Source organism: Rhamphochromis longiceps, linkage group LG23 (genome assembly GCF_057381845.1).
Source record: "Rhamphochromis longiceps isolate RC_006_pf linkage group LG23, R_longiceps_female_GT1.1, whole genome shotgun sequence".
Taxonomy (NCBI): domain Eukaryota; kingdom Metazoa; phylum Chordata; class Actinopteri; order Cichliformes; family Cichlidae; genus Rhamphochromis; species Rhamphochromis longiceps.
In genome coordinates, this window is record NC_140578.1 from 8,992,556 (window position 1) to 9,005,767 (window position 13,212).

Consider the following 13,212-nt stretch of genomic DNA (forward strand, 5'->3'; position numbering starts at 1 on the left):
GATGAAACTTGCCTGCACACTGTAGCCCCGAGGGCTGCGTGACTTCAACAGGGCGCTACTGCCTAAACTAATAATTTAAAGAGAGCATCACAGTAAACAGCTTGCAAATAAAAGTATGTGGGGGGAACCCCGGTCTCTAAAAACCACGAGTAGTTAGAGTTACGCTCAGGTGGCATCTTGCTGTTTTCAGCAACACACTGCTTCTGTTCATCTAAGATTTTTGGCTTGTGGATTTGTTTCCCTCTCCTTATATGCTTTCAGTATGAGGGCCGGTCACACCTGGGAGTAATACTCAGTCTGGTCCTGACTGGGATATTTTTTGTGGCTTGCTGCTGAAAGAGTGGGCTGGTTCTCTGTCCTGGAGCGCAGGGAAGAAGAAGAAGTTCGCACTAGTTTTGCCTCCAATCCAGTGGAGGTTTCAATAGCAGCGGCGCGGCAGGGGAGGGACGCACTGCCAGCACTCGGGATACCCACTCATACACACTCGCGCACACTCTCACACACACTCCTGCCCACCAGAGACCAGTTCAATCCACAAGAAAACTGCAAGCACGCACCAGAGTCGTCTAATCCGATTGATAGACACCAACAATAGAAGTGAAAACTAAAGGAGGGGATACTGGACACTGCAGAGGACAGCGCGTGTTTTTATTTTTTTTTATTTTTACATCAATCGATTTAGTTTTAAAGCACTTTTGTAAGAGTTTTTTTCTTTTAAAGAAAAACAGACACCATTCTGCAGATAACGTCGTCGATTCATATTGGGAGAGGTAAGACTGTCTCTTGTAAAGATTATGCATTTATTTTTCGCTTGATTTCTCTGCAGTGTAGCGGTTTGTCCGATTCTTCGAGCAATTATATGAGAAAAAACTTCTTTATTTTCTTAAACTTTTCTGTAGCTTTATTTATTTATTTATTTATTTTTGTAATATGCATGCAAGCTCCGCATGAATTTAGAGTCGGACTCTCTGAGTAAAGTAGCTGGTGCCTTTGAAACGGTTTGCGGTTTCCAACTCCAGGAAGTTAAAAGTTTCAAACGCATTTCATTCAAGCCACAACTCGCATGCTTTTTTAATTCTAGTTTATTTTGTTTTGGGCTTTATATCACACGGGGCAGATGAGCTGATGAACTTTACGAAAATCCTCTTGTTTTGTGCCTCGAGACAGTTCCCATGCTCCCAGGGGTGACACAGCACCCAACACAGGCGATTTTTCTATACATGCTGTATTTCTAGCTACCTGTGCACCAATTGTGGTGTTTTCACTCTGTTCGCTTTTAGTTGTAAAATGTAAAAGTTTTATATAAGGACTACAGTTTTGATAAATGTTAGTTTCACCGTGTCACTACTGGGTTCCTTTTACGCACCTGTAAGAGCCCAGACAGGCTTTAGTGAAGCGCGTAATGAAGAACTGCTTTTTAATATAAGTGAAAAATTGGATTTATTTGACTTGTCACCGTCTGCATTGTTTCAATTAGAATTATTCCAGGCAGATTAATGATAATTTAGCTGGTGTTGGGAGTTGTTTTCCTCATTCGGTCCATGTGAGAGGCTCTCAGTCGGTGTTTAATGAGAGACATACCCGGAGTGGGGATTTGAATAACTGTATTTAGCAGCAGGGTGAAGCCACACTGCCTCCCTTCTACTTTCTCAGGAGAATGAATCATGAACAAAAAAGTCTTAAAATGGGAAGGTCTGCGTCGCATACCGTAACTAAACCATGATTTGCATATGAAAACTCTCTGGCTGAAAGAATTCCGCCAGTGTTGCTATAGCCGTTTTGCGTCCAGAGAAGTGACAGGCTTCAGTGGTGTATATACAGTCGCCTCTCCGCTGCCTTTTGTCACATATCCAGAGTCAGTGGTGGAAGATTAAGGGCGAAAAGTTTTTATTTCCTTGTTAAATTATTCATCATATCCACACACCATGCGCTTCTCCTCGTCTCCCCCCGCCCGGGCACGCTCATTGCAAAGCTCCTCATTATGCTCCCTCAGATGGACACAAGAAGAGGCAGAGCCTGCTCGCACTAGCTGCTGAACAGGCTTTCTGTGCTCCCCTTCTCTGCCTCCTCAACCAAGCACAACATACCGGATCATGATTGACTCATTTCCCACGACGGGGCCAGGCCCGTGCATGCGTACACCGGATGATGGGCAGTGGGTGGATGACTTTCCCATGGGGGGGCATTTTCTCTTGTAATCTTTAATCACCCTTGCAGCCACAATGCCAGCACATCAGTCAGAGACACCGCCACTCCCCCACCCTCAATTCTATTTGAGTTGTTTTTACACAGAAAGCGCCCCCGCGACCCCCTCATAGAGAATTTCCAGGATGCAGAGCTAAAGGCAGGGATTAGAGATGAAATATAAAGGAGCGAAGAGGAAAGGGGAGGGTAAGAAGGAAAGGAAACTGGGCTCTGGTTTCCATGATGCTATTGTGCCAGCCTTAGTGGTTCTGATGATGTGGATAGCTCAGAAACTCAAACTGCGAGCGATGTTGTGGATGGCGAGGAGTCAGGTCCTGAGTGATGATTTAGACTTACACACAGAGTGGAGCAGAGGAATGCAATGGTTTGGACCCGCATATGTGTGCACGTATGGACACACACACACACACCAGATTAAAATCTCCACTGTTGGATCAGAGCGTTTACCACAGTCTCTACCAATTTATTAATAAGCTGTTTAGCTGTCCAAGAGCACCAGACCTGATTTGGTTTGGCCTACCTATAGAACAGGTCCAGGTCCTGTGTGGTTCCCTCTTTGGCTCCTGCATATACTTTACTTACTCTAATCTCCACATTGGCCCTGAAGTGACAGCCATGATGGAGCTCGCTACCGAGGACCCGCCATAAATCTAGACTTCCTTTAAGAAAACACACAGAGGCTTCAGGTCCTGCGAGCTCATGCCAGGCGTCTTGTTGGGTGGAATCAGAAATGTCTCTTTATTTGTGTTGAAATTAAACTGTCTTTTATTCCCTCCCGTTCTGTTAATGAGCTCCATGTGGCAGCAGGCAGGAGGCTTATCCATCTTGACAAGGGGCTGGAGGGAAGGAGAGAAACAAAGTGAAGTGAGAGAGTGTAGGTGGTGGTGGGGGGTGTTTTGCGCACACACACGTGAGCATATACGTGCACGCACGCAGGACAAGGCTGGGGGTTGCATGGATATAGCCTGCCTTGTGATCAGAAAAAGCCCCATACGTGAAAATCACGTGCTTATAATCACCATGTTCTTGCTGAAAATACGCTCCTCTCACACATGCACACAGAGTCGATCAGGTGGATGAAAGTTGTGGCCAAATGGTTGCATGTAATTGATATTTTTCTCACTTTAATCTTCAGTGGATCGTAAACGATTTTGATTCTGCTACGGATTGATGTCGCTGAAATGATTGTATCCATCTGGGAGATTTAAATACAAAGTGTGAACATTTTTGTTTTGGCTGTGCACATGATTTGCTTGTAATGACCCCAAATTAGAGCTGGGTCAAAGTTGTTAAAGTAGAAACTCAATTGATAGGATGCAATTCTACAGATTACACAGGAAGGGAAAGGAGGTGGGGGTCCTTTCTTGTTTTATTTGTTTAAGACGGATACTCTAGATGTGTCAAAGACAGCCATGGGAAAGAAAATTGGGACTATTTTCACCCATTGTAAACTCCTGCATTTGTCCTTTAATCCAGTTACACAGTTCTCTAAATTCCACAGCTTGCCAATTAGAAAATACACAACGTTTTCTACAGAAAATACTTGGCAAATACCAATGAAAGTGAAACAAAAACCTATAAATATATAAATAAAGAGATGAAAGGCAAAAGCAAAACAAAGTTGACACGACTGTGGGTTACTTTGCCTTAAAATTATCCATTCCCTAAATTGGGATCATACATTCTTCCCCATTCTAATTAAACATTATACTTTATTTGTTCCAGATGCAGCTTTTTTTAATGTGTTATTTTCGTAAGGGAACTCTGTGGCATGAGAATGGTGCAGGCCTGCATGTAAAAGCACATCCAGCGCCGGCTGTGTGACCATGTTGACTCTGCGCTGGTCCATGCAACCACAGTGACCCAACACAACTGCTCTGATATTTAGATGTCATCTCCCTGCAATATACAGTATGTGGTGTCACATGTGAAGAGCACGAGGAAGGCACGCATCAAATGTTTAAGGCAGCGGTGATTAAAAACCTCAGTGTGTGACTGCGGCGGACAAAGCCGGGTGAGGGGACGAGGCCCTCGTTGTGTCTGTGGAGTGTTTTGGGATCTTTGAAAGAAAGGCAGCTCTGAGAAATGCTGTGCATGCTACTGAGAGACTCTGCGCGTACTACCTCAGCACTGTCTTAAGTATTATTAGACATGTCTTTGTTCCAACTGACATGTTTCTGAAGTGGAATGAGACAGGCCGAGGCGATAAGGATCTCAAGTCTCTGTGTGAGTCAAACCTCAAAGTACCACTTAGGCGGCTTTCCTTTTGCTCTCTGAAGTCTGGCGGTGTGACGGGAGGCTGAACTCAGACAACAGCAGAGACACTGACAGGAGCTGTCATGGGCTTTTTTCCCTGCTTGTGTTTTTAAAGGACTATAATGTAGAAATGAAGCCCTGTGTGTAGTGTGGATATTCGTCCATGCCCGAGTCCTCTGGTTTTACTTATCTGCCTCTGCTGAGGGAGGCGGTGAAGGAGGAGAAAGCATAAAGACGAACCGAGAGGAGGGGATGTGTGTGTACAAGTGTGAAAGAGATTATTTGATGAAAAAAAAAAACTGTGATCAAGGGAAGGAGACAGACAAAGGAGGGCGAGCAGAGAAAGGGAGAGGGGTCATTAAAAGGACACCATCTCACTTGCAGTAAATGGCAGTAAAGTATCTGGCTAATCTGCCATCATTACACTGATTAAATCACCGGGGATTTGGCATTCCCATCAGCTGCAATCAATGGGCAGAAATCAATAGACAGGGGATACGTGAGAGCCTCTCAGCCACATCGGCTGCAGCTCCAACTGTGGATTGCATCTCCAAACATTTTTATATTAGTGTCAATAAAACTTAAACTACATGGATTTGGGGATTTTTATATTAAGCTTTTTATGAAACGGCGTGGGTCCCCGGAGTGACAAGCTATATCTTTTCCTTCACACATTCCTGTTTAAATCTAATCCCCCTTCCTCTCTGTGGCCTTGGGTACTCATTCAGGGGCTCTTCGTCTCTGATTCGTTCCCAGATGGTGATCAGGATTTTAAGTTAAATGTTAATTAAGGCTGAAACTAGGAGGAAAACATGGATAAGAAGCACATTTTAGCATAAAATATATTACATTGCGGACAAAAGCAGAAGCTCACTAAAACACTGTATGCATGTCACAGCTCACACTCATTAACATCAGCAGTTTTGAACCAATGTCAAAATAAAAGGAGAGATAAAACAAGGTTATTTAGAAATTCCATTAGAAAAACAGAAATCTTAGACATACTTTAGCTAATATGAGCCTTTAATATTTCCTGACAGTGTGCATTAACGCACGAGGTACTCAGTGTGGTATACAGTTTCTTGCTGAGAAGAGAGATTGATATTAATTTTATGCGCGTAAGCTAAACATCAAGTTTCAGCCTTTTCTGTAGTCAAGTAGCATAGCTTAGCATAATGAGACTGGAAACAATGAAAGCAGCCAGCTCAGCTCAATGAGGAACACAGTGGCTCAGTAGTTAGCACCGTTGCCTCACAGCAGGTGGTTTCGAGTTTGTATGTTCTCCTCTGTAGCTTGTGCATGGTACTTTAATGCTGCCAGTGTTAGCGGTGGCCCAGGGTACTTTCAGATCGAATAAATGTGAAATAAAAATGCTTAAACTTTTTCTTTTATCAAAGTTTTTTTAATTTTTCTGTAAACTAATAATTAGAAATTTTAGGAAGAACGGTTGATTAGTTTAGCTTAGTAAAGAAAGAAAAGAATAAAAATAACCCGGCTAAAAAAATCGTTTGTGCAGGTTTTTTGTCTTTACTGTGACACATATGGAATTTCTTGTGCCAATCCAAGTCTGTATGCTAATATTAACTCAATAATCGAGGGACATAGCCACTATGACATCACACATTGGTTATGGACTCTGTATTTTGAAGTGTCAGCTGTAGCATTTTGATCTCGCCACTGTATCGGTGTGTTTTTTTGTGCCAGAAGTTTCCTTATATGGAGAAAAGGGTGGAATGCTAACATTAGCAAGCTTGGTTACCGAGCAAGCAATTTTACTCGCCTTTTTTACTCACCAAAGCTGAAGCATGAACTTTTAATCATCTGACTCACACAGCAAGCCATAATATTAGATAAAATGCTCCAAAAGGCACCACCACCACATACACAGTGAAGCGATCCGGTCTATTGATATCAAATGGCAGAGACAGGACTAACAGACAATGATTGGCTCCAGCTGTCTGTTTCGGGACACCTGTGAGTCAATGCAACTGACAAGGTTGTCCGTGTTGTGGTTATATATGTATAGGTGTGTCTATATGTAGGCATATAGACTGAAACATGGATGATGAAAGTAAACGTTATGTGAAGATGAAGGAAATTTAAACTAATGGGCAAATTCACCTGTAGCATATCAGCTTTTTGCTAACATTGAATTTGTCTTGTGGTATAAGGTCATTCACAGACTCACCTTGAGTTGAAAAGGTTTCTTATTTGTAAGGAGTCAGGCAAAGCAATGATTAACTTATTATACTCAAGAAAAGGCTAATAAAATGCTACTTAAAGACATCTTTGTGTCATGTGGTTTTCACATCCTCATTTAAGAACCATAGAAGAAGAAGAGTGAATTCTTTGCTCAGACGATCAGGAGCATCTGCGAAAAATCACAAAACACTGAATGAAACTGAAGTCAATTTTCTGTGTCTTTCAGGATGAGGCAGTGTAAAGGTTGGAGCGTGGTGGTGCTGCTAGTACTGTTGGGGCTGGGATCTGTGGCCCAGAAACTGCCTACGAGAGATGAAGGTCTTTTTCAGATGCAGATCAGAGACAAGTCGCTATTCCACGACTCCTCAGTCATACCGGACGGAGCTGAGATCAGTGGCTATCTTTTCAGAGACACACCCAAAAGGTAAGAGCTCTGTGAGACAAACAATATCAGGGTGGTGGTTAAAAAAATGAGCCAGTTAAACCGTGTGCTGGTGACTGCTTCAATCATTGAAGGAAACATTAAACCTGGTGATGTCTACTTACTGTAAATAGATAGGAAACATCAGATGTTACCCTGTAATAGGATCTATTATGTTGATGCAAAAACTAAATAATAGATGAGAAAGTCTTTCTCCACTCAAGGCAAAACACTATATGCCACCACGTGCTTCACCTATTATAGTCTGCTCACGCCTTTACTCCACATATTATTTAGGATAATGTCAAACTATGATGAACACTGGTGCTTATATCTGGCCTATTATTTTCACAGGTACTACTTTGTGGTGGAAGAAGACAACACACCCCTGTCTGTGACCGTGACACCTTGTGATGCTCCTCTGGAGTGGAAACTCACTCTGCAGGAGCTGCCAGAAGACGCCAGCGGAGGAGGATCAGGTATAACTGACATAAGGCAGCAGTGGAAGAGGTTAATTACACGTTATCTGGAAATATGACTATCCCCACACACAATTAACCTACGCAGTGATGTTAGGCTTTGTGTTTTCGTGGGTTTTAATTAAGTCACAGATGTAGTGTCTAGTCTGACCACTTATGAGGTCTGACTCGGCCCAATTTGATGTCTATAATTTCAGTGGTTTTCTAGTCACCCTAAAGAATCAAAGACATTACATCCCTTTACTTAGGTCGCCTCGGTCTTCTTAAGATAAATCCCGCTACACTCAGTCTGTTTGTCTTCCTTTTTCCCTTCATTTTTTCTGTTTTTCTGCTTCACATTAAAACCTTTTCCCATCTGGAAGGTGTCCTTTCAGCAGAGGAGATCTTGCCAGATGACTAAAGCAGTGGTTTAGAGCACTGATGTGTGATGTGAGCATATATTTGAATGTCCAGACATGAGCACCTGCATGTGTGTCTTTGTTCCTGTCAGATCAAATGGGTAGTTACACTGTTGTGGACACTGACCGCGCTTCAAGAGAAGAGAATTCATCCTGAGCTGGAAGAATAATGACAAATTTGGACTCATGCAGTGGCAGTGACTTCACGAAAACTGGTGCAGAAACAGAGCAGCTAGTGAAATCTTTCCTGTCTTTGCAGCCTTTTCCTGCTAGAAATCTCTATTGGGAGTTGATCTTTGAGCTTAATTTTTAGTACACCGCTGAGCACACTCTCTCTGGTTGACAAACATAATATTATGGTTTCTTGCTCAAGCTGGAGTAAGAGCTTAGACTGTCCCTCTCACATAGAAGCTACAAGGCGCCTCTTTGTAGCAAAACTTCCCTAGAAAGGCTGAGTGAATGCTGGCCTGAGATCTTTGGGGATGTTTGGAGTGAAAACATGGCTTCCATGGGTGTGGGATAATGATCCATGAGGCTTAGTCATGATCTTGCAGCGTTAAACAGTTTTCAGTTTGGGTGGAAATTTTCTTTCATCAAAGCCAAAGAAGAAAAGAAAATATTGCAAGGGTTGTCTAATTTGGTGACTAAAGCAAACAGCTCATGTTGTGTGTGTTTGGTTTTTATCTTCCAGGAGAGCCTGAACCTCTGGACCAACAGAAACAGCAGGTGACAGTAGATGAAGGGACGGAGCTCTTCACCTACAAGGGCAATGATGTGGAGTCCTATGTGGCCACAAGCACGCCTTCTGGTCTCTACCAGCTTGAACTGCTGTCCACTGAGAAAGACAGCAACTTCAAGGTGTACGCGACCACGACTCCGGAGTCTGACCAGCCCTACCCAGAGCTGCCCTACGACCCCCGCGTGGATGTCACTGCACTTGGCCGTACCACCGTCACACTGGCCTGGAAACCGACACCTACCGGCTTGCTGATGGGCCAGCCTGTGCAGTACTGCGTAGTGATCAACAAGGAGCACAATTTCAAAAGCATGTGTGCTGCCGAGGCTAAAATCAGCACTGACGATGCATTCATGCTGGCTCCGAAGCCCGGCAGAGACTTTAGCCCGTTCGACTTTGTGCACTTTGGCTTTGACAATGGTTTCGGCAAAGACCGGGGCCTCACAAGTAACAAGATCTCACGGGCATACGCAGCCAAGCCCAGGGTATCAGACATCCAGAAGGTGTGCATTGGCAATAAAAACATATTCACGGTGTCAGACCTAAAACCAGACACACAGTACTACTTTGATGTATTTGCAGTAAATGCTGCTACCAACACCAGCACAGCATATGTGGGAACCTTTGCCCGCACTAAAGAGGAGGCTCGTCAGAAGACAGTTGAGCTGAAGGACGGCAAAGTATCAGAGGTTTTCATCAAAAGGAAGGGCAGCAAGTTCCTGCGTTTCGCTCCCGTGTCTTCCCACCAGAGGGTCACTCTTTTTGTACACACATGTCTGGATGCTGTGCAGGTGCAGGTGAGGCGAGATGGCAAGCTGCTGCTCTCCCAGAATGTGGAGGGGATACGGCAGTTCCAGCTACGGGGAAAGCCAAAAGCCAAATACCTGATCCGTTTCCGTGGCAGCAGAAAAGGAGCCTCCACTTTGAAGGTGCTTGCCAGCACCCGACCCAGCAGCAAACAGCCTTTCCCTTCACTTCCGGAGGATACACGCATCAAGGCCTTTGACAAGCTGCGCACCTGCTCCTCCGTCACTGTGGCCTGGCTGGGCACGCAGGACCGCAACAAATACTGCATTTACCGCAAGGAAGTGGCTGACAATTACGGCGAGGAGCAGCGGCGCCGGGAACAAAATCAATGTGCTGGACCAGAGACCCGCAGGAAGTCAGAAAAGGTCCTGTGCAAGTACTTCCACAGCCCGAACCTGCAGAAAGCTGTGACCACAGAAACCATCACAGGTCTGGAGCCAGGAAAGACCTACCTGCTGGACGTTTACGTGGTGGGACACAGTGGCCACTCAGTAAAATACCAGAACAAACTGGTGAAAACAAGGAAATACTGCTAAAAGACTCTGCAAAGAATAAATCTATTATAAATATATATATTAAATAAGTTTATTTAACTCTAAGTGATATTCTACTAAGGAGTGTATACAGACTGACTACTCACACAGCTGATGGGCCCGTGGCAGGGACTGAACTGTTTGTAGAGAGAGATTTCAACCTGTATATTTATGTTTACATTTCATTGTGGCACGTCTGGGTGGCCCATAGCGTGAGGTGCTTTGTTACCAGGCTTGTCATCTTGACATCATGCTGCCACTGGGAGGGCAGAACTTCAAAGAAGATCCCCCTTTTTCATTTTCTCTGTTCCTTTGTTGCTGCATGACTTTCGCTTTTGTCTGTCATATTTGTTGCATCCTTCGGTTTCAGTGTGTCAAGGAGATACAGTAGCTGCCCACTTTGTATAGATCTGTCACCGCATATTCATGACGCATTTTAGGAGGAATTTAAATTATTTTATACTTTTCATCTCTCTTTTTAATTGTCTGTTTTATTGATGACAATAGTAACTGTTACAAGAAAATTCCAGTTTTATGAGGAAGTTGTCGTAGCTCAGACATTCCCGTGTGTATCTCAGCCAGTGTTTGCTCTAGAGCCCATCTTGTAAATGTGTTCTGTGCTGGAGATCTGTGTTATTATCACTGTATCGCTGTGTATGTGTGTGCGTGTGTATGTGTGTGTGTGTGTGTGTGTGTGTCACATGTACAGAGCTGTCCTGCCAATATTCATGTACATAAAGACTAAATATAGAACATGTAATCCCCGTGTCACCCTGGGTGTCATGTTCTTTTGCCAAGCAGTTAACATCCCTATCATGGCTCTCAGAGAAAGAGCTGAACAGCATATTGTGATTATAGACTCAGACATCTAAATCAGGGCTGCATAAGCACAACCTAATACTAAGAGGGATTTTGACATCAAAACATGACCCTCTAAAAGATTTGCAACAGCAAAAGAACAACAACAGATAAGATATATGCTGTAAATAAGCATATATCTTAAAAAATAAAAACACCCCTTGATATCATCACAAGTGGCTAAATGAGGAAATGAGCGTATATCCTAATAGATTTAGTTTCAAGTGTATTTCTTGATTTTTTCTGGAGAACAAGTTATTGTCTTGATGATCTGCAAAGAGCCTGATCTGATTTTTTTTACCGGTGGGAGTATGAACCATCTGTATCACGTGGTCCCCGTGTAATCTGTAATTTTATAAAAAGAGTATAAATTAAAAATCGTCATACAGTGTTGTTGTTCTGTACACTAGTGCCACTGTAAATTTAAGAAAATGGAGAGCATGTAGCTTGCTTTGCTGATGGAAGATGAACCAACCATGAAAGGGAAGTGATAAATTTATGTATAAAATGATGTAAAAAAAAAAAAAAAAAAGCTGTAATAGGTTGAGCATCGGATGGGTGATTTAAAAATCCAAATTTGTACTGCAGTAGTTCTGCTCACATTACCATACATATGACATATAATAGATATGATATATCTGGTGTTTCATCTTATGTTCTTTTTTAATGAGAACAGAATATCTATGGTGTAATCGAAAGCTGCCTTAATGGCCAAATTCCACCCTTCCATAGAAATACTTGGCCTTACAGCAAAAGGTTTTCCCTTTAGCATCAAGTAATCTCCCAAAGATCTACTTCAAATAATGTCAATGCAAGGTTTATGCATATCATGACAAATTTAACCTTCTAATGTCCAATGACACCCGTTTTTGCATTTCAAACACAAATAGCCTGCAGTCTAACTCTTGGTCTGCTACTAAACATTTTTCCTAAGACATCAACATGAACACAAGAATGTTTTCGGTGAATCATAAATAAAAAACAGCCTCTGCTAATTTTGAGTCGGATTTTGCCACCTGACTTTCTGTCGCTCTGTTTTTCATTTATAGTCAAATCAATCTGAAAATAAACATGATTTAAACCAAATATGCCAGAAAGAAACAAACAGGATAGCCTTTTTGTGTCAGTTTAATCGGACAGTTTCTTACTACAACAAGTTTATGGAACTGAAATGAATGATTCAGATTGACTGTAGCTCTGCTACTGCAGCACTGATTTTGTCAAGATTAAAAATATCAAAGAATATAAACCCAAAAGTGGTGACGTCAACAAACTAACAAACTAATTACAATAGTAATTAGCTACAATAATACACTCAACAAAAATATAAACGCAACACCTTTGTTACTGCTCCCATTCCCCATGGGATGGACGTAGAGACCTAAAATTCATTCCAGATACACAATATAACCATCCCTCCCAAACAGTGGTCACAAATCAGTCCAAATGTGTGGTAGTGGGCACATCTGCTATATTTAGATAATCCATCCCACCTCACAGGTGTGCCACATCAGGATGCTGATCTGACATCATGAGTAGTGCACAGGTGTACCTCAGACTGCCCACAACAAAAGGCCACCCTGGAATGTGCAGTTTTGTCTCACAGCAAAATGCCACAGATGCCACAAGCAATGAGGGAGCGTGCAATTGGCATGCTGACAGCAGGAATGTCAACCAGATCTGTCGCCCGTGCATTGAATGTTCATTTCTCAACCATAAGCCGTCTCCACAGGCGTTTCCGAGAATATGGCAGCACATCCAACCGGCCTCACAACCGCAGACCTCGTGTAACCACACCAGCCCAGGACCTCCACATCCAAGATCGTCTGAGACCAGCCACCCAGACAGCTGCTGGAACAATTGGTTTGCACAACCAAACAATTTCTGCACAAACTGTTAGAAACCGTCTCAGGGACGCTCAACTGCATGCCCGTCGTCCTCATCGGGGTCTTGACCTGACTCCAGCTCGTCGCCGTAACAGACTTGTGTGGGCAAATGCTCACATTCGATGGCGTCTGGCACGTTGGAGAGGTGTGCGCTTCACGGATGAATCATGGTTCACATTGTTCAGGGCAGATGGCAGCTGAGAATGTCCCAGTTCTTGCATGGCCAGCATACTCACCGGACATGTCACCCATTGAGCATGTTCGGGATGTGCTTGACCGGCGTATACGACAGCGTGTACCAGTTCCCACGAATATCCAACAACCTCGCACAGCCATTGAAGTGGAGTGGACCAACATTCCACAGGCCACAATTGACAATCTGATAGACTCCATGCGACGATGTGTTGCACTGCATGAGGCAAATAGTGGTC

The 13,212-nt window shown here is 43.3% G+C and overlaps 1 protein-coding gene across 1 annotated transcript; it reads left to right on the forward strand.

Annotated features, from left to right (window-relative positions):
* Positions 1–324: 324 nt before the first annotated feature.
* ndnf (neuron-derived neurotrophic factor) lies at positions 325–11,220 on the forward strand. The gene is made up of 4 exons (XM_085398623.1): positions 325–770; positions 6,890–7,087; positions 7,439–7,563; positions 8,653–11,220. The coding sequence occupies exons 2-4, from the start codon at positions 6,891–6,893 to the stop codon at positions 10,038–10,040; spliced, it is 1,710 nt and encodes a 569-aa protein (XP_085254749.1). The 5' UTR covers positions 325–770; position 6,890; the 3' UTR covers positions 10,041–11,220.
* Positions 11,221–13,212: the final 1,992 nt, after the last annotated feature.

Excerpts from the sequence above, each read along its gene's own strand:
- ndnf (XM_085398623.1), top strand. The coding sequence starts at position 6,891 with ATGAGGCAGTGTAAAGGTTGGAGCGTGGTGGTGCTGCTAGTACTGTTG. Across the intron at positions 7,088-7,438 it reads TTCAGAGACACACCCAAAAG|GTACTACTTTGTGGTGGAAG; the intron begins GTAAGAGCTCTG and ends TTATTTTCACAG. Across the intron at positions 7,564-8,652 it reads CGCCAGCGGAGGAGGATCAG|GAGAGCCTGAACCTCTGGAC; the intron begins GTATAACTGACA and ends TTTATCTTCCAG.